At 35.6% G+C, this 23346-nt stretch overlaps 1 protein-coding gene across 1 annotated transcript; it reads right to left on the bottom strand.

Moving 5' to 3' along the window:
* Positions 1-3856: 3856 nt before the first annotated feature.
* On the bottom strand, positions 3857-21640 carry LOC120265847. Its single transcript, XM_039273821.1, has 2 exons — positions 21609-21640; positions 3857-4246 (listed from the first exon to the last, which is right to left on the bottom strand). The coding sequence occupies exon 2, from the start codon at positions 4239-4241 to the stop codon at positions 3861-3863; it is 381 nt and encodes a 126-aa protein (XP_039129755.1). The 5' UTR covers positions 4242-4246; positions 21609-21640; the 3' UTR covers positions 3857-3860.
* Between the last annotated feature and the right edge of the window lie 1706 nt (positions 21641-23346).

Below are 23346 nucleotides of genomic sequence, written 5' to 3'. Positions count from 1 at the left end.
TGGTGATAACTTTTACCAGCGGAATATTCCGTTGGAAATTTCCGTCGTTGAAAAAGCAAGTGGCTAATGCTATTCCGTTGGAAAAAAATTAATTCCGTTGGTGATATTAAACTATTACCAGCGAATTTTCCGTTCTGAAAGATGTTTATTAATGCGAAATTCCGTCACTGAAGGTGTTTATTACCAGCGGAATTATTCAGTCACCGAAAGCATTCATTACCAATGAAAAATTCAGATCCTTTGAAAATATTTATTACCAGCGAATTTCCGTCACTAAAGGTTTTATCACCAATGGAATTTACGATCCTTTGAAAGTGTTTTATTTCCATCGAATTCCGTCTATGATAGTCTTTATCACCCACGAATTCCATCCTTGAATGTGTTTATTACCAGCGAATTTCGTTACTAATACTTTTTTTATCACCCACGAAATTCCGTCCCTAAAAGTCTTTGTTACTAATGAAATTCCGTTTGTGATAGTATTTTTTTATATTTATATTATTATTTTTTTTGGTTCATTTCCCTATATTACATGTAATCAATATCATTTCACAAACTCTATATAATAAACAAAATTATTTATTCATAACAAAACACAAATTCAATGGTATTCAAAGCAAGTAAGTTCAATCTTTCATAATATCTAAAACATATTCATACACAAGTAAAACATGAATAATAGAAATCATATGGCAATAAAACTAGTTATGCAGCACCCAAGTTCTATAAGTCACTCTCTCATGATTCAAACTTCATCATCAGTGGTATCTTCTTCTTGCCCTCTATCACTCGTCCCAAATTGAGAAAAATCCGAGCATTCAGAGCAATTGTTGTAGGATTTAACATCTCGATAATTTGAGACAAAAAAAGCCTTGATTTCATTCGACTACGCACTATATTTTTTTGAGAATCCTCCAAGCTTTGTAGTTTGTTCTTCACAACCGTCACTTCTTCTCATAGATTATCAACTCGAGTGTTAGAATGTGGAGTTTTGATCAACTTGTGGACTACAAAGCCGTCGAGCATGCTTCCCCAATACTATTGGTAGGAGACAAGAAACTCTTTCCACGTGGTGTAGTTCCAAAGCCATATACATGTGTCCGTGTAGTCTCCATACCACCAATTGCATCACACCAAAGTTGCGGATCAAATTCGGGGATGACAAGATTCATCGGCACCATATTTACGGCTCATTGAAGAAGTATACAAATCCTAAAAATGAAACTTGCATTAGTGCTAGATTAAACATAAAAAAATTATAAACATATATAAAAACTTGCATTAGTGCAAGAAAAATAATTGTGAAATATAATTCCTTACACTAGCAGTTTCGACTTATTATCAATATAATCACCAAGGCCCTTCGCATGCGTTTGTGGGTGCGATTAAACACTTCTCCGTATGTTGGTTTCCGATTTAACTGTTTTGCCTACAATAAATTATTCATGATCATAAAATTAAAAGAAAAATGTAAAGCATAAAAAAAAGGTAAGTTTAATCAATAAAAAACATGTATACCATCCTCTCCGCATGAAGCAAAAAAGGAATCGATCCACCAGTATGCTTGGTAATGCTTCCATGGTTTTCAGTAATCCTATTTTGCTTGGCTTTTTGAGATCGAATTTTCCATGCTTCAGTGTTCCAAACATTGTCAATTAATCGATCCCAAATATCAACTCTTATCCAACCTTCATTATAACCTTTGCATTCGGCAATATCATTAACACCAAAATGCTTCTTTGCCCGACTCCTTTCTTCTTCCATCATTCCTTTAAATCGTTCTTTACATGTGGTATCCCATATTTTTCGTACAACATTTGTTTTTTCTATGGGCCACACAAATTTCTCCTAACAAAATATATATAAACCAAATATTATCAACACAAGTTTCAAACTATAAAAAAATGATACAAAAATATTCAAAAGTGCAAAGATGGTAAATTATTTGCATGAAATTGAAGATTGTAAAGTTTTGGATTTCAAAAGATAAGTATTGTATAACCAATTCGTCAACATTAATTGAAAAAAAGGAAATATCTTTGCTATAATAATTTTATATCCATAAGAAATAATAAAATAAAGAAGATAAAGATAACAAAGACATTTTAATGTCTTCCTCCTAAGAAAGAACTAGGGGTGCATAAATAAAAGCTCATAGGTGAGACTCCATTAGCTTGCTCCTTCCCACACCTTAAATAAGCTTTCAAAGAATTAGAAGAAGGTGTCTAACGAGACAACGGCTGACAAAAAGCGACCAAAGCTGGCACCAAGTTCATAAATATAAACATCAAATTAAAAATCCATAAAAAAATGAAACAAAATTATTTTTTTCAAGTATCAAAAAGTATGGGTCATATATTTTTATATAGTTGTATAAAAACCATGAATTACATATATGGCCAAGGGAAGGTTGTTATAAATCTTTTTAAAAAAATTGATATGCACTCTAGACACTTGAGTCCAATTCAATGCTTTTGAAATAAAAATAAAGGCAAATATTTTTTACTCTTAATTAATATATATACACACATAAAAACATTGTATAGATAGGCTTATAATAATTTATCAACAAACTCAGCAACTTGCATGGTTGCACAGGCCATGAGTCAGCGTCCATGGATAAGAAGTGTAGCTATTTCATGTGCATGCTCTGCATGCATCAAGGCAAAACACTGCATGAGTCTGCAGGCCCGCACGACTTATCAAGGGGCTCAGTCACACAGCTTTGGTTCATGGGTTTCCAAATGGATTAAGATTATATATTAGTCAAATCACTAATCTTTATTTTTCTAACAATATTTAATCATTGATGAAGAAGAACACCACCAAAGAAATCAAGAACATATACATTAATGCCATTTGGATTAATCAAATCTAAATTAAAAGCATAGTGAATATATATTTATAATTTAAGTATTCATGCCGGTTGATTCCTTATTCAGATTGACATTATGAGGATTAACGATCTAAAAAAGCATCACTAATCCCACTTAAATTTTTATTTAGTTATAATAAATACTTGGTGTGTATAATCAAATGAAATGTTTCTCCAAAATTTAATTAACAAATTTCTACCACTCTATTCTACTTGAAATACAACAAAACAATACATAATATACATCTAAACCAATTTGAACTTAATTGTTCAACCTCATATATAAATTTACAATTAAAGAAAAATCAAATAGAATGAGACATCTTAATTAAAAAAATAATCAACCAAAACTATTCCTATTTAATTAACAGACTATATATCAAGATCTAAATAGTGCAAATGAAGTCTAGATTCATAAGAATTACTACAGGCAACTCAAAATGGCTCCACCATCCTTTGATTTCCATTAGATGCGTCACTTGCCTACATACCTTCATTCATTCATTACCCACCAGGACCACTAGCACATATAAATAATAATTCAACATATCAAATTTATTATTATTTTTTAATTATTATTTCATTTTTATAAAGAACCAAGGAGTCCCATTTGCTATCTTTCATTATTTATCATTTTATTCAAGAAGACAAACATATTCAACATGCATTTCTATCCAACATAAAAACAAGCATCCAATTGATCTACATAACATGTTACTCACAAACATATAAGAATCTATTCCAAACCATGAAAAAAAACATAAATATTGTATACTACATACATTTAAAACTATTTTTTAAAAAAAAATTAATTCGATACACACCTGAAATTTTGCCCATATATCCTCTTTGGTATCATTAGGAGTTTTTTTCCATGTTGGCCATGCATCGTTGAAGTTTAGTTGTAGAGATTTTGTAATTGTTCTTACAATTTTAGCATCAAGAAATTTCCTACAATAATGCAATAAAATAATATTAGTTTATATTAGTTACACAGTTTTAGCATAAAAACAAAGAATTCTAAACGAACATACTCATCATGTAAGGTAGTAATGAAGACTAGATCATTAGCATTTGTTGGTGTAGGTATTACTTTATTTGGACCTCTTAAATGTTTCCTTGCTACTGCATCATGGGTAAAAGCATCCTCAGTTTCTGCCAAGCCAATATCTGGATTTTGGGTCTCTGGAACCTCTGTTGATGCAGTTTGTGAATCAATCGAATGGTTCGTCAAAGGTGCACTCTGCAATGGTGGAGTAGGTCTAAACCATGCTCCCCATGCTGCTGCACCTGGAGGTTCTTCAACTACTCCATCTCCAAGGCCTTTGTTAGCTTTAGATTTATTTGAAGTTTTTCCTTTGGGCATGATATCTGAAAACAATAAACAAAAAATTAATACTCACATACAAGTAATTGAATATTTTTTAAATAAGATACTAGTTTAGTAATAAAGATATTATACTATAAATGCATAAATATTCATAAAAAAACAACCCAATAGTAACAATTAAATCTATCACAAAATTTCGTCATAAACTGATAAATATATTAAAAGCAAAATCGTAAGATAATATGATAGTGTCATAATTAGTAGTCCACTATAATTGTGTAAATATATTCCTAATAATCATCTTCGTCTTCGTCTTCGCTTTCATCTTCGTCTTCGCCTTCGCCTTCTTCTTCTTCTTCGCTTTCATCTTCGTCTTCGTCTTCGCCTTCTTCTTCTTCTTCTTCTTCTTCTTCTTCTTCTTCTTCTTCTTCTTCATCTTCATCCTCTAAGACTTCATCCACTTCTTCAATATCACCATGAACAAGTATTCTTTCATTATCAAGATCCTCTGAGTATATAACATTTCTTGGTCTAGACACTTCAACTTCTTGGTAAACGTCTTCATTTAAATCAAGGACTTCTTTATCACTAGTGGAAAAGTGAAATCTATTTCTTGCCTTGGTTTTGAACACAGCCCACCAATTCTGCCGATGTTGAGTTGTCGATGGATAAGGGCTATAATAAACTTGATGACATTGCGCGGCTAACACAAATGGTTCATTAGTAGCAAGTACTAATTTATAATTTACTTCTGCAAGACCATGACGGGAATCCACGCGAACTCCTTTATTTGTATCAAACCAATGACAATTAAAAAGGACAACTCGATTTCCAATTCCAAAATACTCCAGTTCAATTATATCCACCAACACACCATAAAAGTCCCGATCATAATCATTGTAATAACTCCCTTTCATGCATACACCGCTATTCAATGTCGACCGATTACGACTATATTCTCTGGTATGAAACTTGAAACCATTCACAAAATAACCTTTGTAGCATATTACCAAACGAGATGGACCATGAGCAAGTTGAGCAATACGAGAATCAATTTCCGAGACATGCTCTTGGACCTAAAAAAATTATCAAATTATAATAAGAAGACAATTATATGAAACTAGAATGAATATAAATTGTATGTAATTTAATACTTACATATTGTTTAAACCATGAAGTAAATGTGGATTCTCGTATTTTTTCCAATTCCTTATCAGTAATATGTGATGTTCTCCTCCTTACATTCTCATCAAATATCCTAAATCATGTGATGTATAAGTAAGATTAAGTAATAATTTTCAATACTACATAATTGAATACAAAGAAACAAATATTACTTACTCAATATATGGAACCATTTCATCACAATTCATTAGGACATAGATTTTCTGCAGCCAAATACTCATTTGTTGTCAAATATCGAGTGTTATTTGATTTTGGACCAAGGGGTCGGCCAGGATATCTAAAAATTGAAAGACGTCCCATGTGATCCATCTCGCCTCCATCATCATTATGTGGCACTCGAGTAAACTTTGTTTGCACATCTTCTTCGAAATACAAGGCACAAAATGATGCAATCTCCTCAGTAATATATGCTTCACAAATTGACCCTTCAACATTTGCAGGATTTTTCACTTTCTTTTTGAGATGATGCAGAAACCTTAAAACATTAATGAAATAAAATTTAATTTAGTACAAATTCTCTTAAACATTAAACTTGCTAACCATGCTAACTATCTAAATTTCATACCTTTCGAACACATACATCCAACGATAATGAACTGGTCCACCCACTTTCGCCTCGTAAGGTAAATGGATGACTAAATGCTCCATTGAATCAAAGAATGCAGGTGGAAAAATCTTTTCTAATTTGCAAATTGTTTCAATGATATTTCTTCCTAACAATTCCATATGATCGATAGTTATTTCAGTGGAGCAAAGATCTCGAAAAAAAGTTGGAAATCTCAGTAATTGCATCCCAAATTGGAGTAGGCACTAAATCATGAATCGCAATTGGAAGCAATCGTTGCATAAATACATGACAATCATGGCTTTTCATTGCATAAACCTTTCCCTCTTCGACGTTAAAACATCTCCCTATGTTAGAGGCAAAACCATCATGTAGTCTAAGTTGTTTAACCCAATTAAACACTCTATATCGATCTTCCTTCATTAGAACATATGAAGCTGCAGGCTTAAATATTTTTCCATCTCTTTTAATCAAATGTAAAGCTGGGCGTTTGCAATATTCTGCTACATCTAATCGTGCTTTTACATTGTCCTTCGTCTTGCCCTTAATATCCATCATGGTATTGAATATATTATCGAACACATTTTTCTCAATACGCATGACATCCAAATTATGACGAATCAAATTTGTATGCCAATATGGAAACTCCCAAAAAATGCTTTTTTTCACCCAGTGATGAGTTACCCCATAGCCCCTTGGTTTTTGTGGAGGACATTTTGTGCCAAATGTCAAATCATGAAAGTTGTCAAATGCCTTCAAAATTTCTTCACCTGACAAGCATAGAATAGGAGGATCATGATCAACTCTCCTCCTGAATTTATCTCTTTGCCTTCTGAAAGGATGATTAGAAGGCAAGAATTGTCGATGACAATAAAAAAAACATGGTTTTCTCCCATGTGCTAAATTAAATGACTTCAAATTTGTCATACAATAAGGGTAACATAGTTTTCCATGAGTGCCCCATCCAGATAACATACCATATGCAGGAAAGTCGATAATTGTCCACAGTAATGCTGCTCGAAGTGAAAAATGTTCCTTTTTATAACTATCGAAAGTCCGAACCCCAACCTCCCACAAAATTAGTATCTCATCTATTAAAGGTCTCAGAAAGACATCTATATTCTGTGATGGGTTATTCGGACCTGGAATAACCATATTAAGGAACAAAAATGGTCGCTTCATACACATCCAAGGATGTAGATTGTATATCACGAGCATGACTGCCCAACAAGAGTATGGTTTTGCACCTTGCTTAAAAGGGTTAAAACCATCTGTGCATAACCCTAATCTGACATTCCTTACTTCATTGGCAAAAGATTCATGTTTGCGATTGAAATGCTGCCATGCTTCTCCATCGGCAGGATGAACTATTACTCTTGAAGAACTTTCGATTGTATGCATGCCAATTCATATTCTTAGCAACATTTTTTTAACATAAAAAAAGCCTTTGAAGCCTAGGAATAAGTGGGAAGTAGCATAAAAATCTTGAAAGGAATTTTTTTGAAACCTTTGCTTCTGAATTATTCGGTTTGTATCGAGGATGACCACATACTGAACAATGATCTAACGCTTCAAATTCTTTGTAAAACAGCATGCAATTGTTCTGACATACATGAATTTTCAGATATTCAAGGCCAAATGCAGTCTTCTTCTTCTTCATTTGATAATAATTCTCTGGCAGATTATTATCCTCTGGTAGCATACCCTTCATGATAGTTATAAGACGAGTAAAGCAAGCTTCACTGATGTTGAACTCTGATTTGCAATTTAATAGTTGTGACACGGCTGATAATGTTGTGTGTTTTGTGCAACCAGACCACAGTGGTTCGTCAGCATCATTCATCAAAGAATAAAAAGTCGATGATCTTATACTAGGTTCTTGCTCCACAAGCATTGACTCATTATCACAATTTATATTTGAGTCAAAATTTGAGTAAAAAGCATCCCTAACCATGGTAGCATATGGATTTTCTCAAAAAATTGTTCGTCAACCTCCTGCCTGTTTCTTGATGATTGCCCAACACCAGATTTTGGCTCATTACAAAATCCACTATAGTATAAATGTAGCCGCACATCATCATATTTTAAAAACATATGTTTCTGACAATTCAAACAAGGGCATCTAATTCTATCAACACTAACAAACCATTTCTCTTTCATTGCAAAATTTATGTAATCTTCAACTGCTTTCATATATTGTTCTGATATATATCCATGCTCATTTAAGCGAGCACATGCCCAATATTCGTCTTTAAAAAACACTTTTTATTAAGCTAATCCAAATAAACAAAGCTCACTAACTTCAAATCCACTCTTCCAAATCATCAAAACAAATTTTGCCCAGTGGTTAATATAAGTGTTCATATCAAATGACTTAAAAAACCAAATCTCCTCCGCTGTTATCGTCACTAGCAGATCGACAAACATCAAAACGTCCCAACATAATAAACAAAGCTACATCGTTTCTCATCATCAAAATTAAGAAAATATAAATGAGCAAAAGAAACAGTAAAAATCCAAACATGTATCATCCACAATTCAAACACCCCCCGGAACAACACAGATCTGACAACAATTCAAATGTTCAAATGCAAATATAAAGACCAAATTACACAAAAAAGGAGGGACAAACCGGACTTGATCCTCTGGTGGCGACTGTGGCGGCAGCGATAGTGGCAGGTGGGACAACGGCAACAATAAGGTGAAGATGATTATAGTAGAAGTAGGGTTCAGAAGCAAGGTAAGTGGGAGAGAAGAATTCATAAATATAAAGCATGTCATTTTGTAATTTGTAGAGGGTACAAATGTCATTAGCTTACCTAGGCATGCTCAATCCCCCTAAAATGAGGGGGATGAGCATGAAGGGGTTGAGGGGCATACAATCCCCCCTCAATCCCTTCAAATGTCCCTTGGTGCATGCCCAAACATGAGCATGATTGGGGATCAATCCTTGTATCCAAATGGGCCATAAAGTCAATGCTGGTTAATTTGGAGAAGGATGGATCACCAAGCCATGTAGGAAAATCACAACCTTTGTAGTCATCTATTTCCAAACTCGAGATGTTGTAGTGTGGTTTTAGCCTCTCCAGCACTGAAAAATTCATCTCTTCACTGCATACATTGTCCTTCTCTGGATGCTTAGGACAACCCCAGTTCGGTTTCAGATTCTTCAATTTAGACTTGGTTTTAAGGTTGCCTACAATGACACTATCAAGAAGTGCCTCAATATTCCACAGTGTCATTTCCAACCCCTTCAGCTCATCCTCAATGACTTTCTGAGCATCTGTTGATGATGATGAGGATCTTGATAATGATGAAGGTGATCCACTGAAAGCAGTCACTAACCTTCTAGTTATTTGGAGGGCTGACGAAAGAAAGGCCATGACAGCAGAGCTTTTCTCAATGTATTTAGGAGTGAAAGCAGAAGATGAGGGGAAGATCTAGGATTAGTGATTGATGTAATTATGAATATCGTAGTGATGAAGCACCATGCTTGAAGACTCTCTGCTACTAGTTTATTTAATATTCCTATTAAAATAGTTGATTGCAACAACAATAAATTAACAACCATTACTGGTGCATGCTTTCCTTCATTTTGGACTATGCAGACTCCTCTTGTAATATCTACCCATATACCTTGTTAGTATGATGACTTTGACCAGAGAGTCGTTCCAAGTGGTCACATGATTCTCCCAAGCTTTGCACTGTTAAAAGAGAAACCTGTAGCAACAACAAAAGACTTATTCAGTTGTACTTGTTCTGCTTTCTAAACAACAAAAGACTTGTCATTAATGGTGTGTCGCGAAGCACATCTAGCTTAACGTTTCCAAAACATTTGCAAGCCACTCAAAGACCCTAGTTAGCCTTATAATTAATGAAATCCATAGATAGATACAGACAAAAATAAAACCTTGCCCTATGATACCTTTTATTTTTTATTTAAAAATAAATAAATAAATCACATTCATTTGTATAGGAAAACAGTAAAAAAAACACACATAACATAGAATAAGTACATTTTTTTTTTACCTTTTCATTTTTCTAAATATCCTTCCTGCCAAAAACACTTAGGTCCCTAGTGTGGCTTGTGAGGTGGTGATGATTTGAATCCTCACGGGTGATGTTGCACACCGCACGTGCGTCCATAAAGTGAGAGTGCGTTTGAGGTATTAACTCACTCGCATATGCCTTTTACAGACGCATTCAAAGCATTAATTCACTCATAATAGAGTTGCTAACAGGTGCTTATCTTCTTTGTCAAAAAAAAAAAAATATCCACCATGAATCTTTTCTAAGAGATCAACCTTCTGCATCAAAATAATTATATCTCAAATAATTTATTTTCTTTTCAAGATATAGACATATTTTTCTCTTCCTTTCTCTTCCTTTCTCTTCTCCAATATACACCATTTTGCATACATCTTTTTTAAACTTTCTAATGATTATTTAATTAATATTTTTATATATACTGAACATATTAAACTTATTCTATTAATTACTTCTAATCCTAAAAAGAATGGCTTATTTGTTTGTGTATATCTCGATAAAACTAAACTCTATGTTTACCCTTCTAAGATTTGGTCTATTCGCATAAATTATTATATATTAAATAGCCAACTTGTGCATTTGTGGCCCTAAAATCTTTTAATATTTACTAAATTAATATTTTTATTTTTATACTTCTAAAAAAAAATAAACTATTTTATTCATTACATCAAAATCTTAAAAATTTCAGATTTCCATTTAATCAATATATATATGTATACCTAAATACACATATATACCCCTACACTAATTTTTGTATTATATCTAAATAAAAATTAGCATGCCTATAACTGGTTTAGAAATTAAAATAATAATAATAATAATTATAATTATAATTATAATTATAATAATAATAATAATAATAATAATAATAATAATTATTATTATTATTATTATTATTATTTATTATTATTATTATTAGTATTAGTATTAGTATAAAAATATTAATATTTATATAATTTAGTTAGACAATCTTTTTTCCCCACTTTTGTTTTTAATAATTGACAACCTAAGCTTCCTGCTTTTCTCATGCCCTTACTTATCAGATCCTTTATGGTGTCATGTTGAGAAGGTTTAGGAAAATGAACCACTAGCAGTATGCTGACGGTCTTATCATTATCACTTCTTTAGGTCGCTAAAATATCAGGATTATTAAGTTCATTTTATACCTAGTTGAAGGCATGTTAGGTCAATGGATCAATTTTTAAAAATCTGCCTATATTTCACTAGTTTTGGGCAAACACCGGTGAGCTCTCTTGCTATGACTTGAGGATGCTCCACTAGCACTCTACCCTTAACCTATCTTATTTTCCCTTATTTGGTGGGTGCCCTTGATACCCGGGCGAGAAGCTTATTATGGGGGTCATATCAAGATTATCATCTTGAAGATCTAATTTTCCATCTCTTAGCAGCTAACTCACACTCATCAACTCAATCCTTGCATTTATACCAACATATTAGATGCGTATCTTCAGAAATCCAAGCGGGATTGTGAAAGTTATAGAGTGAATTCGTAGAGATTTTTATGGGTTGGTCTAGACATTTCTAAACTAGACTGCTTGCTTGTTAATTGGAAACGTCTTTGCAAGCTTAGGAAACATGGTGGGTTGGTTATTTTAAATATTGTTAACTTTAACCTCTCTTTACTTGGTATGTGGTGGAAGATCTCAAATGATGTGAATTAGTGTGGTTTTAAAGTCATTCATTATAACTACTATCTTAAGAGCTCATCTTGGAATCTATATCACAAATAATCCAGAAGGATCTCTTTCTCTTAGGATGGTATAATAAGATGGTACCCTAAGTTGTCCACCAGCTGCTCTTACGCTCTATATCACTCTAGTCATCAAGGGCGGTGATATATACCACCTTTTCTTTTTGGATCATTGGGTTGATGGACAAGCACCAAGATATCTCTCGCAAATGCTTTTAGGAATACTAATTCCTTGATTGGTGTCGTCAAGAGTTTTATTGACTCTTTCTTCGAGAGATTACCTTGTTGTTGACCCTGTCCTCCTTCCTACTAATGCTAGGAAAACTAGGGCCCTTCTTAACAATAGAGATACCAAATCATGGAGCCTTAACTCTTAGGGAGGTTTTTTTCAGTTAAATCCTTCTATGGTTTTCTCTATGTTGGCAGTCGACGAATTCAAGTCACTTCACTAATGTAGAAGTGCTCTTGCTTATGAAAAGTCAATATCTTTATTTGCTGGCTCAAGACAACAAGATCTTCACTCTAAAAAGCTTACTTGCAATGACATGTAATAGGCTCTCAATTGTTACTTGTATATTTTACTATGTTGCTTTTATATTAACCGGCCATTTTTTCCTCTACTATCTTTTTGCTAAACATATTTAGACCTACTTCGGTAATCTCTTTGGGCTACTCTGTTGGCCACACACCAAAGGGGATTTGTGGAGCTTGTGGAGACTTAATCTCCAAGGCCCACGAAAAAGCAACTTGAGATATATTGTCTAGGGTCATCATTTGAAATACTTGGTTGGAAAGAAATTAGTGTGCGTTTGGATTACCGTAATAAAATGAGAGGGAATGAAGTAATAAAGGAGGGGGGAAAGGAATGAGTAGGGGATGTTAATAAAAAAAGTGTTTGGTTAGAAAGGTAATTCATTGGAAATGAAAAAAGTAGGATAGTGATTTATTGGGAATTGAAAAAATAATGAAAATATATGATGTAAAATTACATTTATGCCCTTAATATAAATAAATCAATTTTGTTGTTTATAAAATATTTTTAATAAATTTTAATTATTATAATTAATTATTTAAATTACTTATTAATTATTTTATGACTTATATTTGAAATAAATATTTATTTAATAAAATTATTATATGATTATTATAATTAAATATTAATTATTTAAATATTTAATACATTTATATTTAAAATAAATATTTATTATAATTATTATATGATTATTATAATTAACTATTAATTATTTTAATATTAATACATTTATATTAAATATATATTTATTTAATATAATTATATGATTATTATATTTAAATATTAATTAATTTTATATTAATATATTTATATTTATTTAATTTATTAATATATAGTGTAGGGGTAAAATGGGTATTTTATACCCATTACCCTCAATTAATTTTCATTCCCCCCAATTTGGGGGGAATGGATCATTACCCATGGTACCCCCCCATGGGTAATGATTTTACTATCCTAAAAAAGGGCCAAGCATGGGAATGGGTAATGGTTCCCACAATGGGGAAATCATTACCCCCATCCAAACACTACCTTAGTATATATTCAAATCCTCTTTCCTCCGGACAATGACAACCTTAATTATTCTAAAAACTAATCATTTATTCTTATTATGGGTATCAACCAAAAACTAAATTGGAGATATCTCGCGAAATCTCAACTTTTTGGAGTCCTAAAGACGATTGATTTAATAGAGCTTATAACCCTTTAGGGATTTGTCTAGTGCCTCGATACAATGTTATATATATATATATATAATGAATGTGGTTATTTTTTTTTAATGTAAAATATATTTTAAATTAATGGTATACATTGGTAGAGTCATATAAGTGTAAACAAATTAAATTTTTAAAAATATATATGGTACTTAGTTTTATTAAGATGTATACATAGAATTATGAGAATTATGAGATTTATAGGTTCAAAGGTTTTGCTTTGGGGTCCAAGCAAGAGAGAAGGAACAATGGCAACAGAGGAAGAGAGCACTGTGAAGGAGCCCTTGGATCTAATCCGCCTCAGTCTCAACGAACGCATATACGTCAAGCTTTGTTCTGATCGTGAACTCCGCAGCAAGCTCCATGTCATCCATATACCCATCCTCTTCTCTTCTTAATTCCACAAACTCACCTTGTGATTTCAGTGCTTCTGATTTTCCTTTTCCTTTTTCCCTTTGATTTTTTTTTTTTTTGAAAAGGTGGGTAAACCACATTAATAAAAACAAAAGAGAACACAAAGTGCTAAATTCCCCCAACAGGAAGTACAAAGGAGCAACATAACAATAGTTATAGTACAACTGCTCAAACAAAAGAGGACAGAAACAAAGATACATGGGAAACAGGCCTCCCCAAGCCCTCAGCTAGAAAGCTACTCCGTAATTATGGGTAGAGCCTCCTCGGCTGAAGCAACGTCTGGCACATCATCAAAGCGAATACCCTCAGACCGGGATCCAATTAGCTCCAGGCTGCAACTGATACTCTTCATGGGCCCTTCAAGCTTCCCTTTGAAATTATCTGTGTAATTTGAGAACCAGGACAAGAGCATACGATCAACCTTAAGAATAATAGCATAGACAGGCACAACATTGGCATTAAAAATAATATCATTTCTAACAAGCTAGACATTCCACACAAGAGCTTTGACAAGTAAATCACATAAATCTCTAACAGGAGGCTGCACAGACAAAGACTGCACATCAGCCCAGGAGGTTCAGGTAGCCGAAAAAGATAAATAAAATAATCCCAGACCCGCCTAGTATAAGAACAGTTGAGGAAAAGGTGGTCAACAGTTTCAATTCCGGAATAACACAGAACACATGTTGCAGTTGGAAATTTGTTGCAACTTCTTAAGCCAAGATAATCCAATGAGAGAATCTTATTCTTCCACACAAGCCAGTTGAAAAGATTGATTTTCCTAGGGCATGTGCGTCCCCAGAAGAACTTGGCCACCGGGCATCTAATCCCTCCATCAATGAGGAAGTTGTAGAAGGATTTTACCGAGAAAACCCCATTCCCAGACAGCGACCAACGTTTCTTATCCTCCACCCTCAGGCCTGGTGTGCGCATACGGTCTCTGAAAGACAAAGAATCCAAATTCGCATTGAAAGGGGTACTTTCCAGCAAAAAGGCTAGATCTTTCATAGTTCCATTATGAAGCGGATTATCTCTAAATTCCTTAGGCCACAAATTCATTGGAGCTAAGCTATTAAACCAACGATCCTTCCAAAAAAGAGTCATAGCTCCAGAGTTGATGTCATGTGTAATGCAACTTCTGAAGGCCAGGAGGCTGTTACAAACACCCCTCCATAAATAGGATATCCTCCTAGACATCCAAGGTGAAAGATTCCATTGCATTAAACCATAGTTAAATTATACAACCTTCGCTCCACCCCAGTCCGGATCCATCATAAATTTCCATAACCATTTACCAAGTAATTCCAGATTAAAAGTGTTCAAATCCAGAATACCCCAACCCCTGGTCTCTGGGTCGACATAATGCTTTCCAACCGACTAATAGGCATTTTGGATGACCAATATCTGGTCCGGTCCACAAGAAGTCACGTCGGATGCAATACAGAGCCTTAATGACCCAGTATGATAATCTGAAAATGGACATCCAAAACGTCGGCAAGGCGGACAGAACAGAATTCACGAGAGTTAAACGACCCCCTAACGATAAGTGTTGCGCTTTCCAAGAAGAGAGCCTCCTTCTCAATTTTTGGATCATCCCCTCCCAATCCTGTCGATGGGGCCTTCTGCCAACGATAGGGACACCGAGGTAAGAGATCGGGAGGAGACCCACTTGACAGTTTAACGTTGCAACAGCTCTCGCATGGGGAAGCACCCCATTCTCCGACAAATAAAGAGACGTTTTAGCAAAATTAGTTTCCAAACCGGATAAACCATTGAAAATATAGAAAATAAGCTTAATAATCCTGAGGTCCTCTAGCCCACCAATAGTTAGGACAAGAAGGTCATTTGCATACTGGAGGTTACATCTACTACCAAAATCTCCCAAGGGCACCCCCACTAATACCTTGGATCTGAGCGTATGTGAGAACATCACACTTAGAACATCTGTAACTAAGACAAAAAGTAATGGTGACAAAGGATCCCCTTGACGCAGTCCCCTGTGGTAGCGAATGTAAGCATTCGGAGATCCATTCACAAGAATATTAGCCTTAGAAGAGACTAAGATATTTTGGATTTGAGCCACCCATTTTGGACCAAACCCCCTGGCCCGCAGCAGCTCCAAGAGGAAATCCCAATCAACCAAATCAAATGCTTTTGCAAAGTCAACCTTCAAGATAAAGCCTGGAAGCCTACGTTTATGGATGCTGAAAAGTAATTCTTCTGCCATAACAATATTATCCAGAATGCATCTGCCTTTCATAAAAGCCGACTGATCAAAATCCACCAGCAAATTCAAGACCTTACTTAGGCAAGTCGCCAAAATTTTGGAAAAAATTTTCAGAGAAGAATTAATGAGACTGATTGGACGATAGTCCGACACAGTTTCTGACGTACCCACCTTAGGGATCAAAGCGATGCTAGCCCAATTAATACGTTCTAAGTTGGCACGCCAAAAAAAAAAGTCATCACACTGTAACTATAAGTCCAACTTAACCAGATCCCAGAAATGCTTAAAAATTTGGATAGGGAAATCATCCAGTACAGGAGCTTTGTTACCTCCCAAATCGAAGACAGCATTTTTGATCTCCTGAAGAGAGAAAGGTCTTTCAAGGTGAGACAAATCAACATGCACCTTATGATCCAAAAGCTTTTGAAGGTCCACATGCAAACGCGAAGTCCGGCTCTGACTAAACTGATGTTGGAACCTCGCCCAAAAGACATGCCCAATACCGCGTGAGTCTTCAATAAGGTCCTCGTTGAGACGGATATTAGAAATAAAGTTCTGATTTTTCCTCCTATTCGCAAACGGATGGAAGAATGTCGTGTTTTCATCCCCCTCTTTTAGCCAATTAATCATGGCTCTTTGTTTCCAGTAGATTTCTTCTTGCTTCAAAATGTCATTCATGTTATCTAAAAGACCTTGTTCCCTGCGTACTTCAATCAATGAGAGGCACCTAGATTCTCTAGAGATGTCTAACTCCTCGAGATCATGCAACAACACTAGCTTTTTGAGTTTAATAGAACCAAATCAAGTTTTCGCCCAGACCCACATGTGATCGCACAGAAATGCCAATTTTTTGGCCAAAACAAATGCCCCGCAGCCAACCAGCAATGGTTCCAACCACCACTGACGCACCAAGTCCTGGAACCCCTCCGAGGTTGTCCAAGCCAATTCGAAACAAAAAAGTCCGCGGTCTGGAATAGTGGGACTCCATTTTCAGTCTAATAGGCACATGGTCCGAACCCAGTCTCGGGAGGCTGTTCTGACTAAGCTTGGGAAACTGAGCCATCCACGCCTGATTAACAACAAAGTGATCGAGCTTCACCCAAATCAGATTAGCTTGACCATTAGACCAGGTAAATCTTCTACCAGTCGAAGGAGGTTCCAATAGACTGAAATCATTTAAGAAAATGTTTGCACAATGAATGTCAACAAGGTTATGAGAGCCCAAAATTTTATCCTCTAATGAAAAAATAGCGTTAAAGTCTCCACAAACAACCCAAGGAATGTCCAAAGAACCCGCACAATCCCGAAACTCTATGCGCTTTTAAGAGATCTCGCATTTGGCCCATAAACGGAGGTGCAACGCTATTTGAAGTTGTTCTATTTGGAAAAGAATTCCACAGTCAAACTAAAAGCCCCCATCCTTTCTAATTTGCCCGATAGAGTCCCACTATTCCAACCTATAACAATGCCCCCGGTGGACCCTCTCGTAGGCAAAAAAACAAATTGGTCAAGATGGGACCCACCAATTTCGCGCCACGTGGCCGGAGGAATTTTATGAAGTTTTGATTCTTGTAAGAAGCAAACTTCTGCAAAGTGTAGATTCAAAAAGTCTTTAACTAGGAACCCCTTAGTCGGTCTTCCTAGTTTCCTAACATTCCTAGATATGATATTCATAAAACACATCTAAATCTCGCGGACCTCAGAGGAGGTCTCCGTCGGTTTTAGGACAGAGGCAGAACGCGTCTGCTCCAACATACGGATATGACTAAAACAATCAAATACAAGTTCAGCAAAAGAAATGCCAAAAGCATCACAATATTTCAACAATTGTGCATCGGTCCAATCTGAAATAAGGAGAGGTATGGAAGTACCTGCCGCTAAAGTGCCCTAGTCCACTTTCTTTTTTGCTGACTTTGGCGGCTCAACAAGGAAGCCAGCGTCCTCGTTAACCTAGTCGATGGTGTTTTAGGTCTCCCACTTCTCCTAGTTCCTTTTGCTTGCTCATCAAGGGACCTGTCAGTCAGCATCACCAGCAAAACCTGGTAGTAGCTTCCTGAGTTTATTTTCAAAAATAGAAACTGAGTCATCCGATTCAACATTACTACCGGAAAGTGCCCCCCACCTCCGAATGAGTACCCAAGTCCTTCCCTTCATTTAGAACACTGGACACCGATAACGATGTAATATTCGATCCCTGGACCAAAGCCCAAAGCCCAGCTAGAAATTGCCAAATAAAACCAAGGGAAGGAACTAAGGTGGGAATAATAGAGCTATCCCCAAAATCCACCCTTGAAAAGTCTGGCCCAACAAGCCCCATCTGATGGCCAGACCCAAGTTCATTGACAGGCCCAGGACCAGGGAAAGAGAGACGCCCAAGATCAGAACCCTCCTTAGGCCCGGTTTCAGTGATATGATCCAGCCCAGCGCAAGTGTTTAAATTTGGCCCAACCATAGAACTTGGGCAAGCATCAATAGACGGTGGGGGAGAAGCTGGCCCTTAGGCCAAATTAGATCCCACATCACAAATCAGCACTGGGTCACCATGGAACATATCATTATTACCAAGCCCAATCTCCTGGCCCACCAATGGATCCAACCTAACATCCGAGAGAATTGGATCCACAACCACGTGATTATGCAGCTGATCCATATCAATATGTGGCCCTATGTGATTAACCTCAGAGCCACCAACCTTCGCCATATCAGTTGCTCGTAGAGATGGCAATTTGTACCCTACCCGACGGGTATACCCGTACCCGTACCCGGTCAAAGAGGGTAATACCCTCTTTGATCGGGTAAGGGTACGGTAAGGGTAAGGGTATTACCCATTAGTTTTTTAGCGGGTACGGGTCGGGTAAGGGTAGGGTAGGGGCATACCCTTACCCTACCCCTACCCTTACCCTTACCCTTACCCTTACCCTTACCCTTACCCTTACCCGTTAAAGAGGATACGGGTAAAACCTGTACCCGTACCCTTACCCTCTCATATATATAATTTTTATTAAACTAAACATTTACTCACAATTTACTCAATATCTATTTTCATGGTGATTAATTTGAAAATAATGCTTCAAATTTTCTCTTAATATATTTTTTAAAATTTTATTTAATTTCTATATTTATATTTGATAATATTATCAAAATTGAATTTTAGATATATATTAAGAATCATAATTAAATTAAAAATAAACAAATATAAAAAATAATGTTATAATAATTTATTCTATAAATTATAAGAATATCCTGAAAAAAATAAGATACTAATAAAAAAATCAATTGGATATAACTTATGAGAATTACTTATAATGTTTTTTTATATTCAAAATCTTACTAGATATTTATAAAAATTTGAAGCTATATAAAAATATAAATAGTAGATATATGAAAAATTTAAACAAAAAAACCAAGATAGTTAAACATGAACAAAACAAAAAGGTAGAGTTACCATTGAGTCCTAAATAGATGCCATTTTTATGTGATTATATAATTTAAGATAAACAAATATATATCAACTTGTAATTTTGAATTTATTGACATGTGTTTAAAGATTATAATATAATGTATAATTAATTTATTTTTATTATTATTTAAATTTAATTCGATAAGTTGAACAACGGGTAAGCGGGCACCCTTCGGGTATACCCGTACCCTGCGGGTATACCAGTACTCTGCGGGTAATGGTAAGGGTACGGGTATGGGGTAGGGGTTATGGGTAAGGGTTTTGGCATACCCTACCCATTGCCATCCCTAGTTGCTCGAACCTCAAATGCTCTAAACCCATGCAAATCTCCTGATTTCTTCAAAACACGTGTATTCTTTGCCTACCGAACAGTCCAGTGTTCGACATGTCGAGGTCTCGAGCCCCACAAACCAGCCTCGTCACGTCTCGCTCCTCTGTCAACCCCGGAAGACCGAGCAAATAGAGGACCGTTGGACAGACGGTGAAGCTCGTTGTGACCATCGGATCGACGCATTGTCGTTCGAGGTCGAGGAACAATCCCCCATCGCCGCCGTGGGAGCAAAGCTCTACCACCGCCGGCGACGCCTCCACAGTATTCATATTGGTAGACAAAACCACACCAGCATCCTGACAAGAGCTCGCCATCACTATCAACTGATGGGCACCCATGCCACCGCGGCGGGAGCAAAGCTCCACCGCGCCCACACTCTGACTGACCAGAAGAATGGCCAACCTACAGCTGTTTCCCTTTCTCCTCCGGCGGAACATCATGTGTGGAGCACCTCACCATCGAAGGAACATCAGCCACATCGACTCTCTTGTCAGGTATCATATACTGACCAAGATTCCACCCGAAAAATGGGAAGGCCTCACATTTGCCAGTGAATATAACGGAATATTTCCTCATCCCCAGGCTGAGGTCAAGCTCCAACGGGAGAGTAACACCAACCCGCCGATGAACTAAAGCTGAGAGAAAACGCTTATGCGGCACTGAAGCTTGAGATAGCACCACGAGCTCGCCCACCGGCCAAAGAACTTCCACAATAACATTCCAGGATCAAGCATGGAGAGGAAGATTCCAAATTAAAATCCAATGGTCCTCCCCCGAAGCTCTCCCCTCCGCACCCAACTCCGCCGACCAAGGAGCAAGCTTCAACATGCACGGGCCGTCCTTAGTGGTGGCTTTAAAAGTGCCGAGCTTGCAAACTTCTTTCACCTCCGACCGACTAGCTAGAGGTTCCAGATAAGAGCATTCATTCAAGGGAGTAATAGGACCGGCAAGCGACGTGTTAATGAGGGAGGGGGCGATATCCAAAATGCTCGCTTCATTAACGAAATCGGAGACCAGTGATAAAATCACAACCCTCCCTAACTCCTCCAGGGTTGCAGTTATCTCCGGAGACAAAGGGAGAGAAAGAACAGCCCGACGTTATCTCTCCATTGTTGGAGGAGCAGTTACCTTCTCCTGTGGGATCGGCAACTCTCTCGAAGAGACCTTGGGAACCTTATGCTCCTGTAACCCCCCACCCACCCATAAGTTTGGAATGGACATGGCGCTTATGATGAGGGTTCCGCCATAGCTCCACAGAGCATCTAGCAGCCAAATGACCGACACCAGAGCACTGCAGACATACCACCTGATGTCTACACTCGGCCGTTTTGTGAGAAGCTCCGAAGCAGCGACCATAGGCCTTGTCCCTCGGAGACCTCGGTCGCTTAGACCCTGTAAGCTTCTTCTCCGCCCGGGGCTGGTCCTGCAAGGAATGCTTACCTGCCAGCGACTTTGAAGAGGAACCACCTTCCGAAGAAGAAGACGAGTAAACCACCTAAGCGTAAGACATTTCGAGAACTCTGCCCGTGATCGCTGGCCCATTAGACGACACACCTTTACGATCTCCTTCTTCAGACTTGCCACCTCCGGCAACACCCCACAAGTCCGGGAGGAAACTCATCTTCACGAGTTTGGATGTTATGTTAACTGCTCAGATGTATGGATTTGTGCATATTTTATTTTTCTATATCAAAAAAATAAAAAGCGGTATGTTGCATACCTTGTTTGGTTCTTTGAAAGAATTTCCATCTATTAAATTCTTGGAAGTAAGAATAGTCATCCAAATGAGCTGACAGCCTTTTGTAGATCAGAAACAGTTATCTTAAGATTCAAGTTATCATTCCCAAAAGGAACAATCTAAATAACGAATATTCCAATTTCACTTGCATAAGCATATATTGAAGCTAAAATTTTCAGATAAAGTAGGTGCAAGGGCCAAGTTATGAAATTAGAAAACCTTTATTTTCAGGTAACTGTTATTGTTTTCGGTGCTCTGCCTTGTAATTTCAGAAGCAATCATGTTTGAGGAACTTCCGTTTGCATGGTAGGATGCAGAATTGCATCCAGTAAGCTAAGGTTCCATATTCTTGCCATGAGTTGAAAACAATAGCATATGGGTTCCACCTTTATTGGGCAAAATCTTTTATTAGATTTGTAGGATATTAGTAAATTCTATGTGATGGTGTAGAACTTAATTTCCAACAATCTCAAGAGATTGAAATTGTGCCGGTATGAAATTGAATAGCCTTTTGCAAATGGGGTGTTTTTAAATGGGAGTTATGAGGAGGACTACTCATGACATTTTTTTATGGTTATTTTTTAAATGGGGTTTAGAATTTAAAAAACCCTAACTCTTAGAATTTAAAATTGAAATTAAATAGCCTTTTGCAAATGGGGTTTAGTATGGGATATCAATGAGGAGGACTACTCCTAGAAGAGCCAAATGTACCAAGTTTTTCTTCATCGGGGTGCTGTATGGTTAGTTCAAGGGGACGCCACTAATTGAGATGACCAAAAATAATTAAAAAACTCAACCAATCATATATTTTTAAAATAATATTAATAATTGAATATATATTTTAAAACTATTATTGAGCCCATTCCCAAGACTAGTTTTTATTTTTTTCAATAAAAATAAAGTTTCTCATATTTTTCAAAAAAATTATTGAGCGCATTCCAAAGATAAAAATTTATTTTTCAATAATAATAATGTTTCATGTTTTTCAAAAACTAAGCTGGAGGTCAAATTAAGTAACCTGTAACTAATTAACATAACCTGAAACTAATTTAAAATAACCTGAAATTATAACATGATATTTTTTGTTTTTCAATTTTATATTTAGATATATTTTTTTTATTGAAATTTATCAATACATAATTATCAAAATTTTATTATATTAATGTAAAAATAATAATAATCATCAATAAAAACAAAATCTTAAAAAATGCTAGATATTTATTACATTTAGAGTTTTTTTTAAAAAAATGTGAATTAATCAAATAAAATTTTTAAAAAATTAGCCAATCATTTTACTCAGATAATTTAATTTTAATTATTATTATTAGTATATATTAATAATATAAACAACAAATTTTTCTAAATATAAATTATTTTAAGGTTTATTTATAAATATATTTATTAGATATTTGAGCTTTCGTTATTTACTTTATTGAGCCCATTCCCAAGACTAGTTTTTATTTTTTCAATAAAAATAAAGTTTCTCATATTTTTCAAAAAATTAATTGAGCGCATTCCCAAGACAAAAATTTATTTTTTCAATAATAATAATGTTTCTCATGTTTTTAAAAAACTAAGCTGGAAGTCAAATAAAGTAACTTGTAACTAATTACAATAACCTGAAACTAATTTATAATAACCTAAAATTATAACATGATATTTTTTGTTTTTAAATTTTATATTTAGATATATTTTTTTATTGAAATTTATCAATACATAA

This window comes from Dioscorea cayenensis, chromosome 7, assembly GCF_009730915.1.
Source record: "Dioscorea cayenensis subsp. rotundata cultivar TDr96_F1 chromosome 7, TDr96_F1_v2_PseudoChromosome.rev07_lg8_w22 25.fasta, whole genome shotgun sequence".
In the NCBI taxonomy this organism is placed as follows: Eukaryota; Viridiplantae; Streptophyta; class Magnoliopsida; order Dioscoreales; family Dioscoreaceae; genus Dioscorea; species Dioscorea cayenensis.
Note: the sequence above shows the minus strand (reverse complement) of the source record. Positions and strands in the feature narration are given on the sequence as shown.